General features: G+C 39.8%; 1 protein-coding gene across 1 annotated transcript in view; it reads right to left on the bottom strand.

Moving 5' to 3' along the window:
• The window catches only part of ADAMTSL1 (ADAMTS like 1), a 948,619-nt gene that overhangs the window by 294,598 nt on the left and 632,320 nt on the right, over positions 1 to 21,701 (bottom strand). The window contains exon 6 of the mRNA XM_053656510.1: positions 4,629 to 4,755. Within this exon, the coding sequence (XP_053512485.1) occupies positions 4,629 to 4,755 (127 nt within the window). The remainder of the gene's footprint in view (positions 1 to 4,628; positions 4,756 to 21,701) is intronic.

The raw sequence follows: 21,701 nt of genomic DNA, 5'->3' as shown, positions 1-21,701 counted from the left end.
TTTATAACCTATTTACCATTGCAATTCCCTTCCAACGTCCTTGGCTAGCAGCCCAACCTCTGGTTCTTCTTCCCTACCTTTTTTTTAAAAATTAATTTTATTTAGTTATTTTTCAAGTACAGTTTTTTGTCTATTTCTCCCATCCCAGCCTCCCCCGCCCCTTGGTCCCCACCTCCCTCCCATTTCCACCCCCCTTAGTTCTCGTCCCTGTGTCCTTCCTATTTGTTCCTCCAAATCCCTCCCTCTTTTTCCCCTTAACTTCCCTTCCTTCTCCCCTCTGGTCTCTGTCCCCTTGTTCTCTATTTCAGTGTCTTTTTTTTTCTCTGCTTGCTTGTTTGTTTTGTTGTTTAGCTTCCTGTTAAAGGTGAGATCATATGGTATTTGTCTTTCAGCACCTGGCCTATTTCACTCAGCATAATGCTTTCCAGTTCCATCCATGTTGTTGCAAAAGGTAGTAGCTCCTTCTTTCTCTCTGCTGCATAGAATTCCATTGTGTATATGTACCACAATTTTCTGATCCATTCATTTACTGATGGGCATCTAGGTTGCTTCCAACTTTTGGCTATTGTAAATTGTGCTGCTATGAACATTGTGGTGCATAGGTTCTTTGAAATTGATGTTTTAGGATTCTTAGGATATAATCCCAGCAGTGGAATTGCTGGGTCAAAAGGCAGGTCGATTTTTATTTTTTTGAGAAAATTCCATACTGTTTTCCATAATGGTTGTACCAGTCTGCAATCCCACCAACAGTGGACTAAGGACCCCTTTTCCCCACAACCCCTCTAACATTTGTTGTTTGTTGCTTTGTTTATGATAGCCATCCTGACTGGTGTAAAGTGGTATCTCATTGTGGTTTTAATTTGCATCTCTCTGATAGCTAACGATATTGAGCATCTCTTCATGTGTCTCTGAATGTTCTGTATGTCCTCCTTGGAGAAGTGTTTGTTCAAGTCCTTTTCCCATTTTTTAATTGGGTTGGTTGGGACATTCTAAACCTACCTTACTTTTTTCCAATCTTCTTCTCTGCCTTACTTTTCTCCTGTCCCCATATGATACATATATATTTTATTTAGTTGTGTGTTTTGTCCTTTTATTTGTCTTTCCCTTACACCAATATGTAACCCCCATGAGAAAAATGGATTTTTATCTGTTTTGCTCTTTCCTGTGTTTCCAGTACTTAAAACAGGTCTTCAACACATAGCACATACCCAAGACATATTTGTTGTTGAATAAATGAGTGAACTGCTGCTGAATAAATGAATGGATTGATGAGTAGCTTGTAGTACAACCTGAAGTTCAAGGTAAAAATTTCTTTAAAATTTTGTGCTTTCTTTAAAGTATGCATATGTATTATTCACTTTATATATGCATATCTATATTTTATTATGAACATCCTTTATCTCAAAATCTTTGAGGCAGAATAATAGTCCAGGAATATATTTACTCATACTTCTTCTAAATCAGCATATGCCACAGTCTGAGAAGCAAAGCCAAGCATTAAGAACTTCATTTTATCTTAATATAAATTCATTTATCCAGCTCTTGCCACTCAAGAGAGGTAGAGAGAGAGCTTTAGGATTCCCAAGAAATTTCAAAACACGCAGAAACATATAAGAGGTTTGCAAAGCTGGATACACCAAACTGAGAGCAAATAGGCTGGCTCTACATTTGAGTAGGTCTCTATAGATTTAGAAAACATGCAATATGGTACAAACCACTAAAATTTAGGAGAAAATGAGTTTTTAATACCAAGAATCAAAAGTTGGTTAATGTTAGCTAAATTTGATTATTTGATATTAGGTTGGGGAAGTAGAAATGAAGTGATCAGAGGAAAATGGAAACAGTGAGTGCTATTGGTGGACTACTTTTTATTTTAAAAAGGGAGAAAGGGCTGGATTGAGCTCTTTTCTGTTGTCTGTATTTGTATTAGGCAAAAATAATGTCTGTTAATAGAAAGATGGTCTCTTTTTTACTTGACAGTGAATGGCAGCCATTTGATAAGTTCCTCCTACTCTCCTTTCCTTCTGGCACTTTCCAGCATGGTCTTTCTCCACTCTCCTGTTTTTCCTTTGTTCCCCCAAGTCTTGATAACATAAGAAAAAAAGTTGGATATAAGTTTAGCAGAAAATGAGTTCAATGTGGAGATTCAGAGTGCTAGGAGTTCGAAAGAGCATGTGGCTGGCTCACAGTTCTTTTGGCAGAGCCTGGGGGGAGACCTGGCAGAGGTCCTCCAGGCCTTCACGGGTGGAGGGCTGCACACCTGGCTCATACACTGGGCCCCGCAGAGCAGCCTAATCTTCCCAGCCTGTGGGTCACCCCACAGTCTGTAAATTTGGGTGGAAGTTTCTTCTGGGGTGGAGAAAACATAAACGAGACAGTTTGTTCAGCATCTGCTATAGATTGTGGTGAGGTGCATGCATATGCTGGGCTTTATTGATGTAAATCATTTTGTCATGAGGCATCATCAGCACTAAGGTAAATGAATCGATTGCATTTTGTCATTAGGGAAAATCATCAGGTTGTGTGTTCTATAATTTACCCACTGTCAGTTTTGAATAGAGCACTTTGCACTGAGGTATTTATCATATTTACAGACCCTGAGATGACTTATGACTCTCAATTTGCTCCAGTCTCTTCCTTCATAGTTTCTCCACCTTTCCTCCAGCGATTCAGGCCCCATAGGTCCCCGGTCACCCTCCAACAGGAGGGTAAGAGGGTAATAGATATTTTCTATTGGAGCAGTGTGTTCAGGCTCCTCTATGAATGAGGACTGGAATGGGGGTAGGGGGTGGGAAATGAGAAGGAATAAAGAAAAAACAGGCCCTCAGAAGATGTGATACAGCAGGTACTGCACACGTGCCCACCATCTTTTTGTGACTAATGGAAAATTCTAGATTCCTAGAGAAGAGCACTTACTCAGTTATGTGACACAAATAAGTAAATGAAAATTAACCCTTCCAGTATTCCTTAAAGAGTTCTATAAAAGTGACCTTCTAAATATATCATTTTTCAAATATATCCCACCATGATTTCAGAGATTTATGAAAGAATTATGCCTTTTCTGGTTTCCATCGTCTAAATTCTTTAATTTTTCATCTTACAGAAAACACTACTGACACATGACCAAAGGAAAAAATCTTGCATGAATGTACTATATCAATGTCTAACTTACCTCATTGTTCACTCTCTCTGCCAGAGTATTTAAAATTTTTTTTCTCACAATCCCATTTTTCACTGCCTGCAGGGGTGTCAGAATGTGGAGAGTCCCCGAAACTGGCACCTCCAATGTTTCGTTTATTTAAAAGGCCCTCGCCTGTTCTCCTGCCACCTCTTCTCCCCTAGAGCCTAGTTTTTTCGGCAAGTTGGCTTTTCATGACTTCTCGGAATAGTTCTCTAGTACACACTGCCTTTTTTCTTGACCTGCAAGTCCATTTAAAGCCACAAACCTCTCATATGTCAATTGTTTTCCTTCATCTTCTCACCAAGTATAGTGCACAAACTACATTCAGTAAAGACATTCATTCTCATTTTCCAAAGCAGAGAAGCCTCAATCAAGGACCTATTGAAGGATTCTGGATTTTGGCAAAATCTGGAGACAATATGCCAAGCAAAGTCAAATTATTCTAAAAATTCAGGTCCTTGGTTACAAAGGGCTGTCTTATTTCTGCATGTGCTGCAGCACCTAGCACAGTGACTGTCACAGAGAACAGTGTGTTCTAAAGTGAACTAGATTGATATGTGACTCCACTGTTGGGTTAGGTACTATGAGAACATATGCCACCCTAGCAGGACCCAGCTAGGCAGATATATATGAGCTACCTTGCCTTGATCCATCTAGCTGCTTTATAAATATCCCACCGTGGATGGAATTGTGGGACAGTTCAGAGGAATAAATATGTGCTTAGGCTCTGGAATCAGACTCTGAGCTTACATATTGAGTCTGCTGCTTTATAGTTGTAAGACTCTGAGCAAGTCACATAATCTAAGTCTCAGTTATCTCATTGTAACATGGAGATAAACAGGACCTCGCTAAAAGATTGGTATAAGGATTAAATGAGATGATCATGTACAGTTTCCAGCACATACATGAACACAGAAAGCATACATTTATTGTGCTGGTGTAGCACAAAAAGTCACTGAATGGCTTCCAAAATCACGCCTGATGTTAATTCTGAAAAAAACCTGTGACCAGCACTGATCCAAGGTCAGTTTGTATAATGAAGACCACACAGTTTCACCACAGTGTGAGTGAATTTCCTCGGATCTGCCCAGGCTCCCTACTGTATTCCACCACACACATCTGACTACGTGCGAGGTAGCAGCTGGGATGCAGTCTGTCCTCACGCCGGGAAAGAAGCTCATGCCTGCATGTAGACCCATGTCTAGTTTAGTCCTAATGTGCCTCAAAAGGAAAGGTTTCCACTTTGGGTTTGCAATGTGGACCTGACTTGCCCCGCCTAAACTAATCCACAAAGCAGGGTCATGAATTTTTCCACAACATTTTCAGGTTTGTGTTCATTTTGGTGAAGGTATTATTCACTAGTTGCTGAGGGGAGCTAAGCATGGGTGGGAGGGAAAGGAGATAAGTCAAAAGGCATGAAGATCGCCCTATCTCTGTGGTGTCTTACATTTGGTTGCGGATGGCTGGGATTTATACTGCCCTCGGACCAGCCTGCAGGTGGACCCATCTCCATTGCAAACTCCACAGTTATCTTCCTTGGCGATGCTCCCAAGCTGGTGATCACAGCCAACAATCTAAAAAGAGACAAAGATGTGTAATTCAACCAGGTCCCTGCTGCTGGACCACAGATCTCCCCATCATCCTTGAAGAGGAATAAAACATGTTTCCCATAAAGGGCACTGCATTTAGTTGGATCAAGCTGAAGAAAAGAAACAGCAGGGGTAAAGGTGTTTTATAGTTCAAAAACACAAACAGAAAGATAGTTGGGGTGGGGGAGGGAGGGCAGAGAAAGAGAATGGGAATAAGGGAAACACACAGGGTGAGAAGGTGAAGAAGAGAGGAGGATACTGCACTGTTGATAGTGTAGAAACTTAATTCGACAATAATTCCCATTGTTCATAGTTATGATTCACCCACACCACACACACACAAATACAGCATGAGGTAACTGTTACAGGAAAAACTTAATGAATAATCTCCATGTTTCATAATGTTCCTCAGAATGTAAGATGCACAGGGGGAAGATGAACAGTGCCCAGCAAATTGTAAGACTTAATAAATATTTTCTGAATGGTAATGAAAATACTTCTTTTTTTCTAGCTACAAGAAGAGAAACAGAATCACACAATCAGCTGAAAGAAACAAGGTTGCTGTACATGCGTGTGGTAGACCAGGGGGCTTGGGACGGAGGGCAGCAGAGATACCCAACACTGAGAATCTGCTACGTGCCTGCACTGTATCGGACACAATGCATGTAGCTCATTAATTCAAAAGTCATGTAAGATAGCCCCATTTTATAGGTGAGGTCATGAAGGCTGCTAAGGTCACTTAGTTGTCTTTCCAAGGTCACTTAGTTAATAAGCAGTCAAGTTCTAAATGCATCTAACAAAATATTTATAGTTAGTTCAAGTCAGGCTTAACAAAATCACAAGCATTTATCAAGTATATGGGCAAACTCATTTATATTTTTACTCCTTCCTTCCCAATGTTCAAGTTAAAAAAAAGATTCAAATCTGATCCAAACTCTACCATTGTGTCTCTCTAGTTCTCATTCGGTCTAGTATCGAATGAGATTTCACTCCCAACCTATTTGAACTACTGTGTTTGATGAAATAAACTGGAACTGTAATGACATTTAAAGGGAGACAAATGACATTTATCTCCACAAAGTCCCCATAATTTGTCCTTTCAAAAATTTAGTTGTTAATATGACCTTTCTTTGAGGCCTGATTTTTCCTTTCTGTACCTTTAATAATTGCAAACAAATGTTTAGACAAAGGGTAGAAAATACAATTATTTAACATTATGTTTAAATGTACAATGTTTTAAAAAGTGTTAATGCGTATTTTTTTTCATTAAAAGCACATAGGCTTTTAAAATAGCCTGACAAAGCACCCACTCCTTCAACACTTGTTCCTTTTTTGAAATGTGAAGATGCCATTTAGAAAACACAGTGCCCAGCTCTTAGGTCGGGAGCAAAGGTAGGCTAACTTCATCTGGAAAGGTTCACTGTGGTGAAGCAGCAACGCCCCTCAGCAGGTTCAGAGGCTGAAGTGAGGCCACGTCAGAATTCAACCAACACTCATCCACACAGAGCCAAGCGCATGCTGGTTTAAGACTTGTTTGATGTGCTTCTAGATGACTGTAATAAAGTCGTTTTCAAAAAGAACCCACACCTGAGCTGAACAACTTCTGTACTCACTCTTATGTCCTGAGCACAGTGTGAAATGGGAGTGCAGAAGTAATTTGCTTACAAAAAATCATTTAATTATTCAGGCAACAATGATTCAAGGTCTGCTATGGGCCAGGCACTGTGCAAAGAACAAAATCCAATGGTGAGTTTAAGCACACAGGGGCCCACTCTCCTGAGTCCAGTGGCGGATAGTCATTATCACTCCAATCATCAAACACAGTAAATGTAAAACAATAATTATTATACAAGCTATAAAACAAGATATGTGGTAGTCTGAGATATAGAGAATTGGATATAAAATATAGAGAATTTGATCTGGTTTCAGAGGCCAGAAGAGATATCCCTAAGGAAGTGTCTCTTGAGCTGACATGTGAATAAGGACTCAGAGGTAATGAGGCAAAGGGGAGGTGTTGCTGGGAGGTTTAGAGCATACTTTAGTCTTGCCTAGATTCTAGCTAATTAGAAAGTAAGCAAAAAGCAAAGTTGGCAAAGGAAAAAAAATCACAACAAAATATCTGAAAATTAAATCATCTGAGTGCCTTAGTGGGGTCAAATCCTTAGAGGAAACATGACAATGTTAATTTAAGCAGAAATCAAAGAATCTTTCACTCTGCTGTTGTTGTTTGGATTTGGAAAGAGATGAACTTTATCTTACAAGATACTCAACTCTGAGCAAGATGAGATGGGCAGTGGGCATGGGAACAAACTCTTAGGTATCTCAAAGCTAAGTTTTTTTTTTTAATTAAAAAAATTTTAGGTTTCTCAAAAGATGTAAGGTTTTTTTTTTTGAAAGTTTTTAAATGGTTTCAATGTCTCTAAAGGAGCCCCAAAGAAGATAATCATGAAAATCTCTCTAATCCCAAAGACTTCTTGTGCTTCTAAACCTCTTTTAAGAAAAGAACAATCCAGCTGCACAGATCCAAAGTAACAGTCATGTTAGGGATAGCTAAATAGAAGGTGACATATTTAAAGGTTGACTCGGGCAGACCACCAACAGCTCTCAATGCAGGCTTGTGGACCTCAGGACATGAACCAAATCAGTTCTAACTGGGCTTTGTTTAACTTCAGAATTGAAAAGACAAACATCACCCTGACACAATTCCTCCCTCCCACCCAATATCAATTCCTTTTGAAGATGCCAGAAATTTCTCACTCAATTAATTACTTTTAAAGTGTGGAATACTTTATCATCAGATAAAGTGTTCTTATTTAGGTCCAAGTGGAAAATTATTTGCAGTTATATCAGGAACATTATTGTTGACATATCTTAATCTTTTGATTTTGTATAACTGTTAGATTAATTAAAAACTAATTGAATTTATTTTAACAGCTATCATTAATAACAGAGAAAAAATAGAAACACAGAACTGGGCTTAATCAGCAAGTATAATGTCAGACCCTCTGTACCTTTGCACATGCTAATACTTCTGCCTGGAAAGAATTCTTTATTTGGCAAACTTTCCCAGTTCTGCATTTGGCAAACTCCTATCCATCCTTCAAACCTCAAATCATCTCAAAATAGCATTTTCCAGATTCCAAAGTTAACTGTTTTATTGCTTCATGATCCCTTATAGCCTTTTGCTCATAACTCCATGTGGGAGAGATAATGGTTGCTATTCAATACCCATCTTCTTTATTTTTCTCAGTAATAAAACTTCAATTTTATTTTGGGTTGTGATATATCCAGTTAGAAGAATATATTGCAGCTTCCGGTTAAGGCGGAGGCGTAAGTAGACACACTGTGCTTCCTTGCACAACCAAAATAAGGACAACAAAAATTTAGAAACAAAAAACCAACCAGTACTGACAGAAAATTGAACTGTATGGAAATCTGACAACCAAGGACTTAAAGAAGACATACTCATCCAGCCCAGTAGGAGGGGCGGACTTGGCCAGATGGGTGGAGACAACTCAGGGTAGAGTGGTGGCTAGTGAACCCAGTGCCTGCAAGGCAGCAGCTGGTGAACCCAGTGAGGTAGTGGATCATGGAGGGGCGTGGCACACAAGGTGGCTGGTGGACTAGGTGGTCCCACATCACACACAAATAAACTAGGCAAAACTGGGGAGCAAGACAGAATGCACAACTCAGGGTTCCAGAGTGGGGAAATAAAGCCTCAAAACACCAATTGAAAACACCTGTGGGGAGTTGAGGTTCCAGGAGAGACTCCCAGCTTCACAGGGGAGTTCATTGGAGAGACCCACAGGGTCCTAGAACATACACAAGCCCACCCATATGGGAATCAGCACCAGAAAGGCCCAGTTTGCTTGGCAGGACCAGCGGAAGTGACTGAAATCCAGCAGAGAGCAGAGCAAACACCATTGGTCCCTCTCTGACCACTCCCCCACATACAGCATCACAACCCAGTGATGTGGGTTGCCCCGCCCTGGTGAACACCTAAGGCTCTGCCCCTCACGACATAACAGGTACATCAAGACAAAAAAATGGCCCAAATGAAAGAACAGATCAAAGCTCCAGAAATAATACAACCAAATGATGAAGAGATAGCCAAGCTATCAGATGTACAGTTCAAAGCACTGGTGATCAGGATGCTCACAGAATTGGTTGAATTTGGCCACAAATTAGATGAACAAATGAAGGCTACACTAAGTAAAACAAAAAAAAATGCACAGGGAACCAATAGTTCTTGGAAGGAAACTGGGATTCAGATCAATGGAGTGGACCAGAAGGAAGAAAGAAACAATTAAACAGAAAAGAAGGAAGAAACAAGAATTCACAAAAATGAGGAGAGGCTTAGGAACCTCCAGGACATCTTTAAACATTCCAACAGCTGAATTATAGGGGTACCAACCAGAAGGAGAAGAGGAAGAACAACAAGTAGAAAAGTTATTTGACCAAATAATAAAGGAGAATTTCCCCAATCTGGCAAAGGAAATAGACTTCCAGGAAGTCCAGGAAGCTCGGAGAATCCCAAAGAAGTGGGACCCAAGGAAGAACACACCAAGGCACATCATAATTATATTAGCCAAGATAAAAATGAAGGAGAGAATTCTAGAAGCAGCAAGAGATAAAGGAACAGTCACCTACAAAGGAGTTTCCATCAGACTGTCAGCGGATTTCTCAAAAGAGACCTTACAGGCAAGAAGGGGCTGGAAAGAAGTATTCCAAGTCATGAAAGGCAAGGACCTACATCCAAGATTGCTCTACCCAGCAAAGCTTTCATTTAGAATGGAAGGGCAGATAAAGCGCTTCTCAGATAAGGTCAAGTTGAAGGAGTTCATCATCACCAGGCCCTTATTATATGAAATGTTAAAGGGACTTATCTAAAAAAAGAAGATAAAAAATATGGACAGTGAAAGGACAGCAAACTCACAATTATTAACAACCATACCTAAAACAAAAAGAAAAACTAAGCAAACAACTAGAACAGGAACAGAACCACAGAAATGGAGATCACATGGAGGGTTAGCAACAGGGGAGGGGGTGGAAGAGAGAGGGGAAAAGGTACAAAGAATAAATAGCATCAATGGTAGGTAAAAACTAGACAGGGGGAGGGCAAGAGTAGTGTGGGAAATGTAGAAGCTAAAGAACTTAACAGCATGACACACAGACATGAACTAAAGGGGGGATGTGGGTGGGAGAGTGTGTGCAGGTTAGAGGGGAGTGAAGGGGGGAATGGGACTACTGTAATAGCATAATCAATAAACTATATTAAAAAAGAATATATTGCTCATTGACTATGTGATGAAGTGTAATTAGTGAAATAAAAATAGAAGTATGTGGGATTCCTGGGAAGGCAACTTACACAAGTCAACCTAGCTGGGGAAGGTCTCTTCTGTCTTTCACCTCCCTTCCTCACTCTGTCCCTCCCTTCCTGTTGACTCCAGTTGCTGTCTGGAAGAATGAGACAATCCTGAAACCGGAACCTTGCTTTAAGGTAGGCAGAGCAGAAAGAGACAGAGCCTGGTACTAGAACCCTTCTTGGACTGATCATATCTTGCCTTGACTTTTGTGAGAGAGTAAATTCTGTAAGCCAGTATTCTTTGGGGGTTTCATTTATATATTCTCAATACAAATAGTTATATAACTTACACTGAGTTTAATCTATTAAGATGTCTGTCTCCGCACAAGATTGTGGGCTGAGAGCCCCTGTTGTATTAATGTTTGTTATTTCTGCCACTAATCAGCATTTGTCATTTGAAATGCACAGTGAATGTTGTTGAATCAGAGGAAAACATAACACCAAATAGAATAATTTGCTAATAATTTCAATGAAGGCCACAGAGAGGTGACCTGAGATTGCAATCACTGATGACACACATGTATATGAAATGTATATGTTGTATGTTTATATGTGTTTGCTTGTATCTGTGTGCACAGAGAAACAGATATATCATTAAGGAGACATACTTGACTCTCTATCCTGATGCATGAACAAGAATTACTGTGAAGAGCCCTGGCTGGTGTGGCTCAGTGGACTGAGTGCCAGCCTGCATATCAAAGGGTTGCCAGTTTGATTCCCAGTCAGGACATATGCCTGGGTTGCAGGCCAGGTCCCCAGCAGCAGCTGCATGAGAGGCAACCGCACATTGATGTTTCTCTACCTCTTTTTCTCCTTCCCTTCCCTTCTCTCTAAAAGTAAATGAATAAAATCTTACAGAAAAGAATTACTGTGAAGAGGTACACTTTTTAAGAGACTATTTCCGAAGCACCTACGCTTGTTACTAGTGAAATGTCATGGAAGGCAATGTTGAGGTCACTGAGTTCCCAAACCCACCCCACTCTGGACCAAACATTAAAGTGAGATAATGACCACTCATAACTTTGGCAATTGCATAGAATTCTTTTGTAAAGAATGGAAAACTAACTGGATATTTTGGATATGGATGTTTTGGCCTAATGCAGCTCATTAGTATTCTGCTGTTGGGTGACGGCTCAATACTGTGGTCTAACCCCTTCCACACCCATTTAAGATGATTGCACAGTGTTGTTTTCCTTCCTTCAACAAAGTTTTTGTCTCTGGCAACATAAAATGTGAGAAACTCTAAGATGTTTTTATGGCTTAAACACCCTTAGCAAGGACATCAACTTTTGCTTTTCTATCTTAAATATATGCCTTTTGCATACATATATGCACACAGACATGCTCTCTTCTGTCTTTTGAGCAGAACACACATACACTTAGCAGTGCTTATTTTCCTTCATTCTTCTTCAGGGTTTACTATATGTAGGGGGAAAATCCTCTCTCCAAACAGAAAAGTAGGACTATCACATCCAGTCCAAGTTGGCTCACAGACATTTAGCATGTCGTGCAGATTTCAGGCATCAGGCCTGCAGTATGTGCTGATAGGGCTTTCTTCCTTCACTTCACACAGCTGATAGCAAGTGAACAGGCAGAACACAAGAGGGAAACTCTCTAGACACTGAAATATGTATAATAAAATGTCTTCACTAAGAGCCACAGGAGAAGAAAGGATCATCACATAAATAATTTGGAGAATGTAAATAAACACAACCCATAAGCAGATACCATGCCCCAGACTGACATGCTTCGGTAGGTTCACACTGGCCACATTTCAAATGGTTTCCCATAAGGACCTCAATTTCTAGCATTAAATACTGAGCCAGTGATGTCAAGCTTTTCTTGGTCCAACACCATGAGGTAAGAAAATTTTAAATCCCTTTATTTTCATCACTGGGAAAGACAAATATGGAAACTAAACTTTGCAAATCTGATCACAGCTGGTCTTATTTATAATTATTTAATTCAGATAGAACTTTATGGGGAAGAGTGTGCTTTTACACACATTATAACTCACTATATTTGTTAACAGAGAAGATAGTATATCTCCAACATTATCTTCAAAAGATTTACATATTGATTGATTTGCTTATGCCTTACTTTATGTATATGTAAGAAGGTTTCTAACATATACATATGATGTAATATGATGTAATTCTTGAATGAAATGGAAAAATGAGGAAAAGAGAATATGATGGTAAGAAAGATGAATAAAGCCATAAATGAGACAATGGCATAGAACGCACACTGTAAAGTCCTATATGTTTGCTAAAGGGGGTCACATAGGTTGATGTGAGCTTCCTAGAAATGAGAACATCAGGATTTACAAGACTGGTAGCACCTACCAGATCTTTCAGAAAATGTACTTGGATAGGGTAATGCATTCATTGCAGTAGATGCATATTAAATGTTTATGTAATTAATAAATGACAAAGTGGCTCAGGAGAACAGAGAGTACTGGAGGTCTGGATATACAAGTGCTGTGATGCCTGAAAGAGTGTCACATAGCAATGTCTCAATAACATCTGAGCAAATAAGTACAAAAATTTTTAAATAACTTGTTTTTCAATAACCTTTTATGAACCCTAATGGTCAGGGAACGTTGGGTAAAAGCAAATTTAAGAAGCCAAAGCAAATCATCCAGGCATAGAGTGTGGTGATAGTTTGATTTTTAAAAAGGATAAACTTAGAGCTGTGCTGGCAAAAACACGGCCCACATTCAGCTGCTTCTCCTGGCAGGATCCACAGCAGACATTGCTAATCAAGGGCAGCACTCCTTGCCACTGAGATTTCATGTGGCCCCAGATCCTCTACTACATTCTGCCCTTGAAGCCAAATCCAATAGATGATAGCTATCATACAAGGAGACTAAACCAATATACCATCCCAGAGTCAGAGAAATGAGTTGGCTGACTATCTTTTAGGCAATTCTCCAGTATTTCTCCTGAGATTAACATTCTCTTAAGATATGAATGATTGAAGTACAGATTATAACACTGTGGTTTACAGAATATAAACAACTCACCTAAGGTTACATAGCTGGTAACTAACACAACCAAAATTCTACCTTGGGATTCCTAAGTATACTAGGATGCCTGTGAATCATGAAAACACACTATGAAGTTTTTATTAAGGCAATGGGGAACAGTGATAACAAGGTTGAATATTTCTATCCAGATCTCTACCACTAGAGACAGACATATGCCCAGGGATGAACAGATGGCTTCATCTGTGCATTGTGATTTGGAATCACATATAGAAAGTAAATGAGAAGGTATCACTCATCATCTATACCTCTGCTCCACACCTCCCTGAGTATCCCCTCCCCCACCCTCACTTACATATGCGTATATGTAAGTTATGTCTCTCATGGTTTGCTATGGATGCCTAAATTTCCTCCTTTAGAGACTTGTTTCTTTCCAAATATGGTTTTCAATATGAGAAAACAAGATCTCTGGTCATTCACAAAGGCGCCAATAGTGGTCCATAGGCTATGTTTAGTATTTCAAAAGCCTAATGGAAATATATTAATCTATAATAAAACCACATAAGGTCACCAACACACCAACCATCTCATCATACAAATAAGCTGAATCCTAATATTTATTGTTTAATTCTTAATTGTACTCAGGACTTCAAGCCATAAAACGGGAGAGCAAATTATTACTTAATACATTCAGTGTTATGAGTGAATGGAAACTTCCAAAACATAAGGCCCACAGGAACAAAATAATAAAGCACTTCTTTGTTTGAAAAAGTTGCAAACCACTGCTATAGTCCTTGGTTTGTTGTTCAAATACCTTTGGGAGGATTAACACGTGAAACTGTTGATTATACAATACTGAAATTAAATCAAATCAAGGAAGCATGAGGCATTGTGCTGGCCATTATGGTACTATGGGGAATACACGTAAGTAGTAGTGGGCATGGTCCCAATTGAGGGTGAACGGGCTTGAGCAGATCACTCCCTCAAAATAGGTGGGAACAGAAAGAAAGTACTGTGACTAAAGGTCAAAATGGCATGGAGGAGGAGAAAGCAGAGTGGTAAGCCACCTGCAAAAGGGAAAGTAAAGAAGTATTTGCAGTCACAGAATAGCCTTGGGGATGTAAAGTACAGTATAGGAAAAGAAGTAGCTAAAGAATTTATACATACTTCTGGCCAAGATGGAGGTGCAGGTGGAAATACTGTGCCTCCTCCTACAACCAAAATTAAGGATGACAAAGATTTAGAAACAAAAACACAACCAGAACAGACAGAAAATTGAACTGTATGGAAGTTCAACAACCATTCAACCAGACTTGGTGACCAGCAGAGAGGGATCCCAGCAGGAAAAGGCAGTGGCAGCCAGACCCAGGAGTGAAGGTGGTGGAGGGCTGACAGTGTGACAGTGGTCACACATTTATGTGCAGATAAACTAGGCAAAAACAGTAAGACAGACCGTGCAACCCAGGGCCCCAGTGACAGGAAACAAAGCCTAAAAGCACTGATTGAAAAGGTGCTGGCTTGTGGGAAGCAACAGAGCGAACTGAAATCCAAGAGACAGTGAAACAAGTGCCATTGTTCCCTCTCTGACCCCGCCCCCACATACTGCATCACAAACCAGCCACCGGGTTGCTCTGCCCTGGTGAACACCTAAGGCTCTGCCACTCATTCATAACAGGGGTGACCAGACCAAAAATGGTTCAATGAGAAGAACAAATCAAAGTCCCAGAGCCAATACTTTTAAGCAATCAAGAGATAGCCAACCTATCAGTTGCACAGTTCAAAACACTGGTGATCAGGATGCTCACAGAACTGATTGGTTTTGGTAGCAAATTAGATGAAAAAAATGAAGGCTATGCTAAGCAAAATGAGGGAAAATACACAGGGAACTAATAGTGATGGGAAGGAAACTGGGACTCAGATCAAGGGAGTGGACCAGAAGGAAGAAAGAAACAATTAAACAGAAAAGAAGGAAGAAACAAAAATTCACAAAAATGAGGAGAGCCTTAGGAACCTCCAGGACATCTTTAAATGCTCCAACATCTGAATTATAGGGGTACCAGAAGGGGAAGAGGAACAGCAACAAGTGGAAAACTTATTTGAACAAATAATAAAGGAGAACTTGCCCAATCTGGCAAAGGAAATAGACTTTCAGGAAGTTCAGGAAGCTCAGAGAGTCCCAAAGAAGTGGGACCCAAGAAGGAACACACCGAGGCACATCATAATTACATTAGCCAAGATTAAAATGAAGGAGAGAATTCTAGAAGCAGCAAGAGATAAGGGGACAGTCACCCACAAAGGAGTTCCCATCAGACTGTCAGCTGGATTTCTCAAAAGAGACCTTACAGGCAAGAAGGGGCTGGAAAGAAGTATTCCAAGTCATGAAAGGCAAGGACCTACATCCAAGACTGCTCTACCCAGCAAAGCTTTCATTTAGAATGGAAGGGCAGATAAAGTGCTTCTCAGATAAGGTCAAGTTGAAGGAGTTCATCATCACCAGGCCCTTATTATATGAAATGTTAAAGGGACTTACCTAAGAAAAAGAAGATAAAAAAGATGAACAGTGAAAGGACAGCAAACTCACACTTATTAACAACCACACTTAAAACAAAAGCAAACTGAAGAGGACAGCTAGATCAGGAGTGGAACCATAGAAATGGAGATCACAAGGAGGGTTAGCAACAGGGGAGTGGGAGGAGGAGAAGAGGAGAGAAGGTACAGAAAATAAGTAGCATTGATGGTGGGGAGAAAAATAGGGGGAGGGCAAGAGTAGTGTGGGCTAAAGAACTTATGATACATGGGAATGAGGGCAGGAGCAGGTGTGCCGGGTGGAGGGGAATGAAGGGGGGGGATGGGACAACTGTGATGGCATAATCAATAAAATACGTTTTTAAAAAAAGAAGTGTTTGCCAAGCACTTGCTCTATTTGAGTACAATGCATATCTTCTCAATTAATTCTTATAATATCCCTGGAAATTAGCTACAGTTATGTCTATTTCACAAAAATAAAATGGAGGCTCAGAAAGGCTCATCAACCTGCCCAAGATCACATACCAGCAATCAGTGCTGGAGTTGCAATCCAGGCTCTGGCATAGATGAGTGATCTCTTAAGTCTATGATGTATTATGTGTCTCTTGGGGGTTACAGTGCAGTGAAGAGACAAGAAGGAAGAGGATGAACATGCTTCTGTCAGCCATACATTGTTGGCAAAGCAACAGCAGTCTCACAGTTCTAGGTACTAAGATTGAGCAGCAGGAAAAAGCGGGATCTTTGCATTCGGGAGCTTTGAAAGTATGTCCTCATAGACAGGCTTTTTATTTTTTTTTTAGGAAGCAAGTGAATGTATTTAAAAAATTAGTTACTTTTGTTCCATAGGTACATACATGCCACAGGGAAATTCTAGTAAACACCCACCATGATTAGGCTAGATGATGAGATGTAGCTCTGTTACTTGTGTAATCTACCGCAACATGAAAAAAAAATTATGTGAAAGCATAAACTCCTTTTCCTTCAGGCAATGATTTTCCAAAGAAATGCTCCCCATAGATGACATTCCTCCACTGCCGGGTTGCCCTCCCCTGGTAGTACTGCTCAGCTTCCTCCTGGATTCACCGGAGTCTTTACAATGGCCCACAAGGACCTGTATCACTTAACTGAATTACCTCTCTGACCTCATCTCCCTCTGGCTCACTTTCCTTGCTGTCTTCAAACAAGCACCTTCTTGTCTCAGAACAGCACAGCTGTTACCTCTGACTGAAACATTCTTCCTTCCTTAGACACCTCTACAGCAGATTTAAGTCTTTGGCAAACTTTCATCTTCTCAATAAGGCCTACTTAGTCCAAACTATTTAAGCATGATTCCCTCCCCAGATCCAAGTTCTCTTACTCTGTCCCTTTTTGTCCTATTATTCTGTGACACTTATTTTATAATACAACAAAATTCACCTAGTTATTAAGTTTGACGTTTATGTTTGATATACTAATAATACCATAAATATCTAAAAACAAGTGACTAGTAAAAATTTGTTGAATGAATGAATGAAGTATAGTTACCTCCACCTAATCTGCTGCTTCACTTTCTGCAGTTTTAGTTACAATCAACTGTGGCCTGAAAATATTAAATAAAAAATTCCAGAAATAAACAATTCATAAGTTTGAAATGGCCTGCTGTTCTGAGTTGTGTGATGAAATCTCCCACTATCCTGCTTTGTCACACCTGGGACATCAGTTACCCCTTTGTCCAGCATCTCCAACCTATAAAATGCTTCCTACCCATTAGCCAGCTCAGCTATCAGATACTATCCAGATATCGCAGTGCTCATGTTCAAGTAACACTTGTCATACTTAATAGTGGCCCTAAAGTACAATGCTGGCAATTCAGAAATGCCAAATGGAAGCCATGAAGTGCTGTCTTTAAGACCAAAGATGAATATTATCAAGTTAATAAGGAAAGAAAAAAATCATAGGCTGAGTTTGTTATGATATAGGGTAAGAATAAATCTTTTATTCATGAAAGCGTGAAGAAGGGAAAAGAAAACAGCTAGTTTTGCTGTTGCAACTCAAACTGCAAAAATTATGGCCCTAGTGTGTGATAAGTGCTCAGTTAAGATGGAAAAGGCAGCAAATTTTGGGGTGGAAAGGAGCTCCTGTTGATGACAATGTGTTGCACCAGAAAGCATTGAGATTACATGAAGATTTCAACAAGGGGTCCCCTGAAATAAGTGACCACATTCACATATCTTTTATTACAGTATATTGTTATAATTATATTTTTTATTATTTACTTTTTTTAACTTACTACCATGCTTAATTTATAAATTAAACCTTGTCACAGGCATGTTTATATAGAAAAAACATAGCATGTATAGGGTTCAGAACTATCTGAGATTTTTGCCCTCCACTGGGGGGTCTTAGAACATATCCCTTGTGGATAAGGGGGGCCCACTGTATAGGTACTGCTACAAATGATTTATTATGATTTATCATAATTTCAAAAAAAATTTCCCCTTTGTCCCAATCTAAAACATCGCAGCTTCTACCACTTAAACTCTCTGCCACTAGTTCCAAAGACCAGAACACAGCTCTCTGTGAAACAAACAAACAAACAAACAATCTCTGAGTGAATCAGTTTTTAGCACTGTAATCTGAGAGTTTAACTTCTACTTGTCACTTTGCCTGTTATGTCTTTAGTCCTTCATCCATTACTCCAGAACTGCCTTGGGGTATAAATGCTTATCATTTCCAAGCAAGTCTCCCTCTGACCTCTTTTCCACTAGGCACAGTGCTCTGGGCATCACGCCCTAGCTCTGACACCAACTCTGGACCTGGAAATTTACTTTGTACTTGATCTCCTTAGTGCCTGATTCTTGGCTCTTCCTAAGGGATTTTAGTTTGGACAGCCCCCTGGCCTGACTCTTCCCATTCCTCTGTGTGAGATTTAGCCTTTTGGCTGGTCATCTGTCTGGACTAGAGCCATGGTCTTTCCCTACCTACCCCTACACCAAAGGGTAGGGACTTCAATCACCTCTGTGGTTAGTCTATAGAAGGACCTGGTTCCATAGGAATGAGATTTTACCAGGTGCTTTATAAAAGGGGACCATTTCTATCTTTTTTATCGTTTGAGCTAGAGATAATTTCCCGTGCTCCTCATTAGCTTGCTTACCCTGCAGTTCTAGAGATGCTGAGGGATCACCCCTTCTTCTGTGGTTCTTCTCTCTTTATATTATAAAGTAAATGGGAGAAAAGGGAAATGCCAATGGTAGGGATATAAGACCGCTGATAGAAAAAGCAGTGAACTTATTTGATTGCAAACATTTTTAAGAGTTTTTCCAGTGCTGCCTTCCTGGAAATTGAGAATCTGATCTATTTAATAGCTGGATAAATACCTTAAAAGGGAAAAGGAGAATTGCTAAGTCTTTATTTCTAACTCACATATTAAACTTCTTAGGTGCTACCAGTCTGATTTTTTTGCTCCTTTCTTATTTATTTCAGGGTCTGTTTTTAGTTAAATGTGTTTGTCTGGTAGTCTTCAGCAGAAATCCTAAGAATTAACCTCGTATAGAAATGTGTGCATACAGACACTAGAATTCATTCTCAGCATATTGTCAGGAGACTTTTCTTTAACAAGCTGTCTTCTCCCTTCCCTGCTTCCAAAATTAGGGTGTCTGGAGAATGTGAAACAAAATTATACAAAGGCCTGACCTCTGCCCTTGCTTCTGTCTCTCAGACTATGAAGTACCCAAGAGGGAAAGTGTTGAACTTGGCCTTACTTCACATGGCATTAACTGTAATTCTTTGTGAATTGTGGTGACATCATGGTATACTTTGACATCACTGTTCAGACTCCCTTCTGCTGCTGGGCATACAGTGCATCATTTTTGTGCAAACACAAGAGTCCTTTGTTGAGAAGAAAGGATGGCAGCTGGTCTTCTGCCCTGGTGCAAACATGGACTGCATGGAATGTGTCTGCTCAGTAAGTCACCACAAAGTAGCCATTCTGCTACAATGCTGGAACTCATTCACACACACAGCTCTGGAAAACTTTGTAAAGTTTACATCTAAAGAGTTCAAAATTCAGATATGGGCCATAAGTCAGCAAATTTCTGCACATAGTAAAGCTCTCATTTACCTGTCTGAACATGTTATCTGAAGTCAATACTCCCAAAGCAGTAGTATGCTGGCTGTATGTGAGTGTCAAGCTAGAAGTGAAGAAAAAGCAGAGGTAAAGAGGGATGCATCGTCTTCTGGGTCCTTCTCCTCTCAGTGCAATTGTTCAAGTGCTTCAGATCACCAAACCAGGAGGGCTTCTGGCTCTCAAGTCAATTCCTAGTTATTTCCCCAAACATACTACTTTATACTTTGCTATTTTTTATACAAAGCTATTGGTGCTATTATCATTCTGCCTCAAAGTCAGTAAAAGATGTCCTCAGTTAATGTATTTCTTTTCTTTTCCTGAGTTCTTTCCTGCCATTTCCGTCTCAGAGTACAGTCTGAGAAAATTGCTCAAAACAGAGTTTTTGCAAAAATACCATCGGTAAAATAACTTCAAACTTCTGTTCCATGTGGCCCTAATGCCTGCTCTAGGTGGAAAATTTTCAGATTAGTTTAAGAAATGAAAGGTTTAATTTAATATTATTCCCAGAGGAATAAGTCATATTATAAAACATTTGGGTGGGATAGTAAACATCTTTTACTGAAAAAAATTATTTACTAGGTATATGGCCCTATGATTTTCACAGCCCTTATACTAGGCCATGAAAGGGGCAGCATAACATTGTGGGCTGAACACACAGCTCAACCTGGATGTGATGATTTATTACCATTTGCTTGAATACCTCACACACTGTCAGTATGAGATCCAGTTCTCATAAGTTACAAGAGGATAATCAGATCTACTTTATATACTCTTTGTAAGAATTTGATGTGATATCTTGCATGAGTATTAAAAAGTGTAGTACAGGGCCTACCATATAAGAACTATGACCACATATTCTGGAATTTCTGGGACAATTCTATTTTCAAACCTACTTCACAGTCATCACAACTGTCAGGTCATATATGCCAATTACTTCAGCGGGGTATGTGGTCATTGTGCAAATAGGAGGTATTGGCTCCTAAACATGAAAATTTATCTGGATCTGTAAAGGTTGCCTCAGTGACCTGAGCCCCTAGAGGCTTGTCTCAGAGCTCTAGGTGCAGGCTCAGGTTTGCAAAAGTTCAGATCTATTCCAATTCCTCTGGATTTGACAACAGCAAATCAAAGTAAAAGTAGACTGCAGAAAAAATAGACTCCTTAAGAAGGGATGGAGCTTCACTGGGGAACAGTTTTTAACTGCCCTCTATCCTGCTAAAGTAGCCAATGAAATGGAGGTACACCTGCTTTGCTCTTTGGGAAATGACAGCGGAGCGTTTCTAAGGATTCCGTTAGAATTGAAAAAAACACTCTGAAATCATTATGTTGTAGTAAATCATCTCCTCTGCAGCCCACTCAAATGAGAGAGGAATGCTTAGGATTCTTAAAATATCATTCCTTAGCTCTCCAATTCTAGACCACTAATTCAGAGTTAATTATGCACCACTTTCAAATATGTGTATATTAGTAAAAATCTCTAAATATATTTATCAACACAAGATAAAGATTTCTCAAAGTCATTCTTCTAATGCCTGAAGTCTGAGAAAAGATGTTTTCCAGGGCTGGAGTAAGAACTTGGGGTCCTGTTTTTGCCATGGAAGCCTGCACCCCTATGAATGTGTTAACATAACAGTTGAATTTAATGAAAAAAGTAAGTATTTAGGAAATCCATCTTTGTTAGAATATTCAAAGTTTGTTTGTTTTAATGAGGAGGAGACTTTGAATCAGAATGTGTAAGATGAAAACTAATCAGTTCAATTTTTGTTTTTAAGATTTTATTTATTTATCTTTAGAAGAGAAGGGAAGGAGAGAGGGAGAGAAAGATATCAATGTATGGTTGCGTTTGTGCATCCCCTGCTGGGAACTGGCCAGCAACCCACGAATGTGCCCTGACTGGGAATCGAACCTTTGGTTCACAGGCTCACGCTCAGTCCACTGAGCTACACCAGCCA

The sequence above is a fragment of the Artibeus jamaicensis genome, unplaced genomic scaffold (assembly GCF_021234435.1).
Source record: "Artibeus jamaicensis isolate MK-2021 breed Jamaican fruit bat unplaced genomic scaffold, CSHL_Jam_final scaffold_1964, whole genome shotgun sequence".
NCBI classification, from domain to species: Eukaryota; Metazoa; Chordata; class Mammalia; order Chiroptera; family Phyllostomidae; genus Artibeus; species Artibeus jamaicensis.
This window is presented reverse-complemented; position numbering and strand designations above follow the sequence as displayed.